This window comes from Falco punctatus (assembly GCF_963210335.1).
Source record: "Falco punctatus genome assembly, chromosome: 10".
NCBI classification, from domain to species: domain Eukaryota; kingdom Metazoa; phylum Chordata; class Aves; order Falconiformes; family Falconidae; genus Falco; species Falco punctatus.
Genome location: NC_137590.1, coordinates 1,560,976 through 1,570,051, shown reverse-complemented (window position 1 = coordinate 1,570,051; position 9,076 = coordinate 1,560,976). Strand labels below are relative to the sequence as shown.

General features: G+C 48.0%; 1 protein-coding gene across 1 annotated transcript in view; it reads left to right on the top strand.

Moving 5' to 3' along the window:
- Window positions 1-9,076, top strand: part of MMP24 (matrix metallopeptidase 24) — a gene marked incomplete at its 5' end in the record, with an annotated part of 38,545 nt that overhangs the window by 24,284 nt on the left and 5,185 nt on the right. The window contains one exon of the mRNA XM_080405680.1: window positions 2-163. Coding sequence (XP_080261806.1) covers window positions 2-163 — 162 coding nt within the window. The remainder of the gene's footprint in view (window position 1; window positions 164-9,076) is intronic.

Below are 9,076 nucleotides of genomic sequence, written 5' to 3'. Positions count from 1 at the left end.
GGGAATGATCTCTTCCTGGTCGCGGTCCATGAGCTGGGTCACGCGCTGGGGCTGGAACACTCCAATGATCCCAGTGCTATCATGGCTCCTTTCTACCAGTACATGGAAACACACAACTTCAAACTGCCCCAGGATGACCTCCAAGGAATTCAGAAAATCTATGGTGAGCAGCCCTATCCACTCATCTCTTTACACTGAGCTCGAGTCTAGTGAGGCTTTTACAGCCACAGGAGGTGGCCGCCAAATGCTGCTGCTGGGCTGGGTGTCCTGCCACGGCCGAATGTGGAGCCTTTCACTGCCCTTGAGCAGCGAGAGGGCTGGCTGGGTGGCACAAGGCAGGGTGACTAGACCCCTGAGATCTCGCTGCCGCTCCATCCTTCGCTGTTCCCAGTATCAAGGAGCACTAGAAAGGGAACAACAGGCAGTCGCTGTGCCCAGGGTTTGGCCGTTAGGAACAGCCGGTGCAAATAGAGGGGAAGGATGCGAAGAACAAGGAACGTCAAGGAAAGGTAAAAAGTATTTATGTGCTCAGGTTTTTTTTCTCTGTATATAGAAGGCAGGAAAAAAAAGTTTTATCTTCTTAGGGAACACTTCTTATTTGCATTGTTCTGAATCATGTGCCACAAAGAGATGGGCTCAAGGGAAAGAGAGAAAAGGAGGCAGAGGGATTATGGCAGACAACCAAGGGGTTAGCGATGATGTGGTACCATGTGGTGGGATCACGGGTACTGGGGTGTGAGGGCAGGGACCCCCAGAGAATTCCTGGGTGGAGGAGACTCTGGGAGCAGAGGGAAATGCAGGTTTTAGGAGCCACGGCCAAGGGGAGGCTGAGCTAGAAGATGCTAACGGCCACAGTCTGTGACAGCGCATGGAAAACAGGTTTTGTCAAACAATGCTGATTTCATTCTTTGGGGAAAGTATAAGTTGGATGGAGAAGTTACTTCATAAATATAGCATAGAGCAACTGTGCTGTGTAGCCATGCAACGTTTGCAGCTGCTTGACAGCCGGAGTCAGATATTGTGTCCCTGTAGCAGCAGAGCAGATATTGTATGAACTAGACCTGAAAAAAAACTTGATAAGATGGTTGTCAGTGGGAAAGCTGGTGTTTCTAAGGGATTACTGCTGGGATCGGTGGCAGACCTGACACTAGTCAACGTTTGCACCAGTGATCTGCCAGTGAATTTTAAATTGCTGCTAATAGAATCTGGGCCAAGACCTGTAACACTCTAAAGCAGTACAGCAAGACTTTAGAGGTCTAAACTGTGTGTCGTTTGAGTCTGGGTTTTGTTGGGTTTTTTTGAGACTGGAATGAGATTCACTTGTTCAAATGTAGATGCCTAAATCTGTTTCTTTGCTAGCTTCCCTGGCTCCTGTCAGGGCAATGGGAAAAACCAGGCACTTGTAGAGTGCAATTCATCCTCAGTGTAAGGCAGATATCTAAGTAAGGTCCAACATTTAAAATAAGGTGGCTTGAAGTACACCCAGGGGGAACTGGCTCTTCCCATTAGTGCAGCTGAAGATTTCTCTTTTTTTGTTCATTGCCAGGATGAAGTTGCATTGGCGGTTGTCCTATGGTATCATTTAATTGTGCATACTTTAACATAGCATATATACAAATACTCAGGATAATAAGAGACTCGGGATGGTTTTGAAATAAAGTTCTGGGGTAGTTAGTATTGAACTTTTATTAAATAATACACCTACGTTTTCATTTATGAAAGCTGCTAAAATGTCATTATACTGTTTCTGTTTTGAAATGTTAATTTAGTTCCTGTGAACTTTGACTAGTCAGAAAGAAAAAAATAATTTGTCACTGACAGTAAAAGTGCAATCAAGAAAAAATAGTGGCTTCTGTTTTCAGTTACTTTTCTGGAAAGGGAGCAGATAAGGAATAGACAGCCATGCTTCTTCGTACTTGTGGTTCACGCAAATACCAGCTGTGGCTGAGCTGGGGACCAGCACTTCCCCAGCACAGCTTGGGCAGGGACCCAGTGCCCAGGGCGGAGCTGAAATGGGGCTCCGGACCCTTGGGTGGGCATGGAGGTACCGGGTGATGCTGGTCAGGGCCCTGGCAGTTTGTGAGAGCCCTGCACGGCACCGGTGCACAGCTGGGACAGGATTGCTCGGTGCTGTGCTGCCTGTGGCTTGGCAGCACCACTGCTACACTTCCACTTATTTTTTCACTCATACAGTGATACTAAACTTTAGCCACGCTCTGTGTTAAGATTCTCTGTATGCAGTATAATATGCTTAAAATTTTAACTTGGCTTGAAAAAAGGAGTGTGAATTAATTGCTGCCTGGTGCAGGTAGTAATTAGGTATTAGTTGATTGACTATCATGGAATCACACAAGGCTCTATCAGAGGCCTTTGAACTGGCGTGGATTGGGGGTGCCGTTAGTGGCTGTAGGGATAACTAGTCCTGCAGAGAGAAGGAGGAGCAATTTTGATTCCCCAAGTAGAGATTTCGCCCCGTAGCACAGAGTTACACTCCAAAACCTAAAATTTAGCTTACAAATAAGTTTTACTCTTATGGCTCACAAAGAGAAGATGGAAAATGCAGGTTATGGTTTCTCTGTGGCACTGGCAATGTGAGAACAGATACTTTCATCTGAGCTTCTTACAACTGAGGAGGGACTGCTGCCATACCCATCTTGTAGCTTTAGAGGAACATTCAACTAATGTGTTTTATTTCCACAGTGCCAATCTGCTTTGTTGTGCCTTGGCAATGCCCCCCCCCAAAAGCCCATCTACCAGGGCATCTGTCCAAAAATCAAAACCTCTTGCTTTCTGCCGCTTTGACATCCTCTACAGTGCAGCAGCATGTGCTCAATACATATTATTTAGGAACCTACTATGCAAAATAAGTCATAGAGCCAGAGCCACTGCCTTGCCTTGTAGCGTCCCTTTTAAAAATATAAATTCGATTAAAACTTCCCATTTTTCATTCCATAGAAGTTGCTAGAACAGAGAACAGAGGCTCTACTAAAGTTAAGTCCATTGTCTCCTTTTGTGAATGGTGCATTTCAAATGTCTTTTTATGTTGTATCTGTGTTTATCCATCAGAAATGTGTCTAAATCTGTCGTATAATGATTTCTTGAATTATTGAGTTATTTTCTGCTGGATTTATTTCAAAACTCGCTTAAGAGGCAGTAGGTGATGTGAACTTGTTTGTGCTTCATGCTGCTTAGTATAATGTCAGCCTTTAAAATGTTATTTCCACGTAGGAGCTAATGATGAAAGGGCCAGCAGCTCCCCCTGTGTGGCAGGGTAGGCTGGAAGGCGGCACTATTCCCATCTTCTGGCAGTATTCCCATCTTCTGGCAGTATTCCCATCTTCTGGCAGGTGCTTCTTGTAGCATGTCCTGTGACAAGATGAGGAAAGCATCATGACTGTTCTTTACCTGTCTTTTTCAGAAGGCTATCTCCCGCTGTACTTATGTGCCCATGCCCTAAGTGACGTGCCCAGGAAGGAATTAAACTGGAAATAATACCATCCCGTAGGCCCCCTGGAGATCCTGTTGGCTGCCTTTTTTAATGATGGCTAGTGTTGGAGCCAGGGCTGCACGCAGCTGCAGCGCAGGTGGAAAGAGGAGACGTGCTCAGCCTGGCCTGGTCACACAGCTGAGCTGACCAGCCTCCAGCACTGGGGCTCCTGTCCTTCACGCCTGGCTCCAGGTGCCCTTTTGCAGTAGTGTGGGAGTGAGTCCTCTGCCTGGGGAGCAGAGGGGCTGATGTGAGGTGCAGGGAGAACTCATGTCCACATGGATGCTTGGAGCTGGCAGACCATTACCTTCAAGGCCCTTTCAAAGCCTAAGGTCACCAAGGAAAGGTGTCCTCATCACTCTAAGATAGACCCCATCATTAAGCCTGGAGACAATCTCAAGGATCTGGGTCATCCCAAATCTCACTGAGGTCAGCGCAGATCTTTTCTGCAGCTCAAGAGAAGAGCTCCTAGTCAGTGTCCATGCTGCATCCCATGAGGGCTGATGTCCAGGGTGGTCATGAAACCACACCAGCCCCTGGCCAAGGAACTAGATGACACCAGCTCTGACATCCAGGAACAGGCTATTGGCAGGGCACAGTGTCCATGAGCAAGTAGCACCTTCTGCTGGCATCATTATTTCTGTGCGGGGAGCACAGGTTTCATAACCTCCCTGTCCTTTTCCCAGTGGTGGTCCATAGAGCAATCCCAGATCCCTGTAACCTACAGTATGTGTGAGATGGCTTGTGATGAAACAGCAGAAAGATCTGATGTAAAATGGCCTACATGGTGATGCTGCATTGTGAGTGGGACCGTCAGCAAGCGTTGCTGTCGTGCAGGACCTGTGGACATGAGGCATAGGACTGTTTTCTGATAACATCCTCTTGAACGTGGGACTGGAGTAACTCCAAGACCTTGTCTGTAGAAGCTGCAAGATCTGGGACTTTTGGGTCTGTGCCCCACGGTGCTGTGCTTGTAGGAGGGCAGGGGAAGGAAAATGCGTGGCAATAAGAGAGCTGGAGGGATCTGCCCTGGTGCCACATCTCTGGCATGCTGCAGAGCTGCCAGACTCCCTCTCTGTGTTGCATCCCTTCATTTGCACCAGTCCTGTCCAGACACACTCTTGGACCCAGCAGAAAATACCAGACACCACCTCTGATGCATCCGCTGAGTCCCACCTGCCACATGCCACGTCTCCATTCCCATTCCTCTGAACAACAGGTGGGGAGTAGCCGGGTGGTTCCCGGTGCTGTCTTTGGGGTCCGCCTGGCACCTGGAGGGCTCTGCCTTGACACAGGGACTCGCCCGCACCCCCCTTCAGCCCTGGGCTGCACACAGTGGGTGTGAGAGGAGCGAGCTGATGATGCTGATCAGCTGCCTCCCGGCACAGGGGGAGCTGAGGGGGAGCCCACCTCTTTTTGGGGGGGTTCCTCAGCTGATGAAGAAGCGCTGCTTTGTATTATGGCCGGGCATGAAATACTTCTCTCATCCTGCAGATCTTTCTGAGTATAAACAAAATGTTCTGTTTTGCAGTGGAGCAGATGTCAGGCTTCTTGAAGTTTTTCCAGAGGGGAACTGGGCTGCAAGCACCACAGCTGGAGCATCTTGCAGACCCCCAAACTCTCATCAGTTGCCTGCCTAAGCCTGGGAATTCTGGACAGTTTTCTTGCACCCAAAGCAGAGAACCCAACCGTAAGGTGAATTGCCTCATTACACAGCCCAGGAGAGCATTCCCTTTGGCTTAGAGCAAGGATTTCAGCTATGGATGCTTGCCTTCTGGGTGAATGCTCTGTCACCTGGGTGGCAGTTGGTCATTCGGAGGAGAATGTCTGTGCAGGAAGGGCTCAAGAAACCTTTCCTGCCACCCAGCGATGATCATGAGGGCCTTGGCTGTCCAGCCAGTGGGTACGCTGTGGGTGCTGGGGCTTGTTCTGCAGACTATAGTGCCCTGTGGCAAGAACACCCAAATTAAAAGAAACAGCTAATTTACTTCACTGCTGAAGTTTGTCCCCGGACAAGCAAAGTGCTCTGTGGACAGGTTTACCAAGCGAGCGAGGGAAATGCATCCTTCCTGAGCTCTGTGCTCTTGTGGGTGCACTGTCTCTCGTCCTGAAGACAGTTTGTTGGCAGCTAGCTCATTTAATATGAATAGAATCCTCTCTCTGTTGGCTTGGTGTCCGCAGAGCAGCCAGGTGGGTTTCTCTCACTTGCCCTGGCTCATTTGGATCATACATTTTGATTTGAAACTGAGGAGCCCTTCCTTGTGTAGCTGGACAGCCGGTGCAGTCCTGCAGAAACATGCAGGCAGCTCAGCTTTTCACAGCCAAAAAACTCCTGTGTGTTATTCAGAAGCATAACTGCCTGCCTGTAGTCTGGATGATAGTTTTGGAGTGAATATTAAGAAGATAAAAGAGAGGCCTTTGTTTGCAGGTGGATTGTTATCTCCCCTGATCTGAAACAAAGGGCATCCTCTGCAGCCAGGCTGGGAGAGCCTGGCCCGCACGGGCTGGCTCTGGCGGGTGCTGAGCCGCGCAAGATGCTGAGCCTCCAGGCAGGTGTTGTGCAGTTGAGGGAACACTCTGTCAATAGCCAGGAGGACAGTATAATTATATTTTGTCCTCAACTATCGACACAGTGGCTCCTAAATGCCTCCTCTCTCTGTGTTATCTTCACAGGTCACCTTGGTATTCAGATGGTCTGCGACAGAGGAAGCATGAAGGGAGGAGGCTAAGTGCCAGTGGTGGAAGTCATACTCTGAAGGTGATCTGCTGTGACCCAAAAGCTTTCTGACATTCTTTGCTTTGGTTGTGACAGAGAGGAAGAAAGTCTTCTTCTCCACACCATGTCTGTCTGTAAAGTCCCAGCAAGTTGTTTCCCCCAGAACACAGGGTTTCCAGCTCCAGGAGGTTTCTTACCTGCTTCCCATCTGGAAGCGGCTGCAGGTTTAGCCCTGGGGGTGGGTTCGGCTCCGGTGCTGGCATCACATGCAGTAACTAGGAGACTGGGCTCAGGCTCGGTTGCAGATTCATGCAATAGCCTTTCTCACTTTATTTTCCTCAATGAGATTTGCTCTGACTGATTCTCTGAAGTTGCTTGAAACGTAGTGACAGAGGCTGTGATTTGTGTGCGATGCTGCCTGGTTAGTTGTGTCAGTGGTGGGTGTGATCAGTTCCTGTAACACATACCAAGGTGCGAGCATCTCTTTAAGTAACTCTTTGTTTGCACAGTCATCTCTGCTGCCGATAAGCCTGTTACACCCTGTTGTTAGCTGTCTGTTTTGGAGGCAGGTTACTGTGATGAGATTCTGGAAATAGGAATGACTGGCAAACTCTGTAGGGTCTGTTCATTCTGTTTTATGCCAGGTTGTGCTCTGGAGCAGCTTCGGTCTTATGAGACAGCATCTTTCTTCAGCAGTGGACAGGCTGTGCTTCTGCTTTCCAGTCTGGCAACTGCAAACCAAATTCCGCCTTCCTAGCACTTGGATCTGAGGATTTTCATGTTGTATGTGTGCTCCTCTGCTTCTTGCCTGTGCATAACTGTAGGATTACCTTCCACCTTAGCTGCCAGTCGACCCTTGCTCGGTGACAAAGCAATGGCAGCACTGAAAAATAAAAATGCAATTTGTATAACCACAAAAGGAGAAAAGACTTCAGTCAGGATAAATTAGAAGGCCCAGAATGCATAAAAACGAGAAGAGAAACAAAAGATAGCAAGGAAAAATCCATGGCTGGGAGGGAAAGATAGTTAGAGGACTATTTTAAGTGAAATGACAAAGTCTGCATCCAGTCAAGTTGCAGTATCACCTGCAAAATGTGCGGGAAGCCTTGTCCCTGCGAGGTGCCCCCTCTGGAGCAGGATGCCAGCACTGATCTGGCCATTGCAAGCAGCGAGTATGTGCCCAGCTTGCATTGCTGGTCCTAACTTGTGATCTCTTTCCACTGCTCCAGCAAATGTTAATGTGGTTAATGCAGGTCTCTGGTTCACCTGCATCATTACTGATTTGCATCGTTCTGACCGCAGAGTGTACAACTGCCCCTGCCTTGCAGTTTTACGGCATTCTGTTCCAGTGGCATCTTTGGGCTAATTAAAACCTTTACATCAGTCCCCTGGGATGCAGGTGCTATTTTAACTTCCCTTTTATCTGCAGACGACTGTGGCAGACTTTGGGCACTGAAGTTGAACGTGAGAGAGTTGCACGTGGCTGCTGTCCTGCCGCAAGGGCAGGGCGGGCTGTAACCTGCTTTCTTTGTGTAAGATCTGTCTGGGGCCTCCTTTCCCATCCCCATCCTTTCCTCTGCAGCATTTCCCACTGCACCAACTCAATCCTTTCTCCATGAGCTTTCCAGCCTGAACCAGAAGTGCCAGGTAGCGTGCCGCTTGTGGGAGGAGGTGTCTTTGCACAGCCCATGTGCTTCCCACCACAGTAAGTTGCCTCTGACTGTATTAGCAAACAGTGTCTGTGGCTGCTAGCAAGGGTAATAGCACATCTGTAGATACAGCAGTACTTAGGGATGATGTTAAGTAAAACAGGACTTGGCCCCCCACTGTGTATGCATTTTGGGGAAGGGGTGGTTACTGTGGATTAGCTCTAGCTGTGCCCTGCGATGCCTGTTTGCAGCTGCAGTATGTCCTAGATGCACTCCAGATGCATCTTCAAGTTTAGCCTTGTCCAAAAAGAATGTGTTTCATAAACTTCAGTGGGAACCAAAGCACAGAAATTATAAATGGTGGGGCAGCTCTTCGAAAGCAGCTCCTGGGCTGAACTGAACCACTAGTGTGGAGCGCCTGTGCTGCCTGGCGAAGGAGGGGGACCGGCCCTGAGGCTCCTGTGACAGGCTGTGTCTGGAGACTTTGCTGCACAGCATTTGGGGAAAATTCAGAGATCACTAGTGGCAGCAGTATCACAGCTGAGGGATTTTATTCGAAAGAAAATTATGATCTGCTAAGATACTGGGCACTGAACAGCTCTGAATGGAGGGGGATGAGAAATACACAGGATCAATGTAATATTCTTATCCATTCCATGTAGACACTTTCCAAGACTAATTATCAACAGAGAATCCTCATCTAAAGGATTTCTGTTAGCACTATTTGCATTCTTTTATAAAAGTTCTAGAATAAAAGTAAATAAAAATAGTTGCTAATAAAAATTGCATATGGCACAAAATATCATGTTATGAGGACAAGTCACTGTGAGGAAATATAATAATCCATCTGAAAAGCTTTAGAAAAGAGTTGTAAGAGTAAGTCTCAAGATCTTAAAACCAAAATGCATTGCAGCAACAGACAGAAGGAACTGGTCTAACTTAAAAAGCATCCTCATCAAGATCTGTAAATGATTAAATGTTGAGATCCTAGAGATAAGGAAAAAAACCCCTGATTCTAAAGCTGCATAAATTCAGACAGTAGGTAAGGCACGGACTTTAGCAGTGACAGGGCTTAATCATTGGAACAATTTGTTGTGCATTATAGAGATTTTCTGCGGGTTGAAATCTGGAAAATGTGCTGTATCTGCACTGGATGCTTGGCACCAGGCTCACCGAGGACTTGCAGGTGGCTGGCCTGGTGCTGCGGGGGGTCGGGCTGGATCA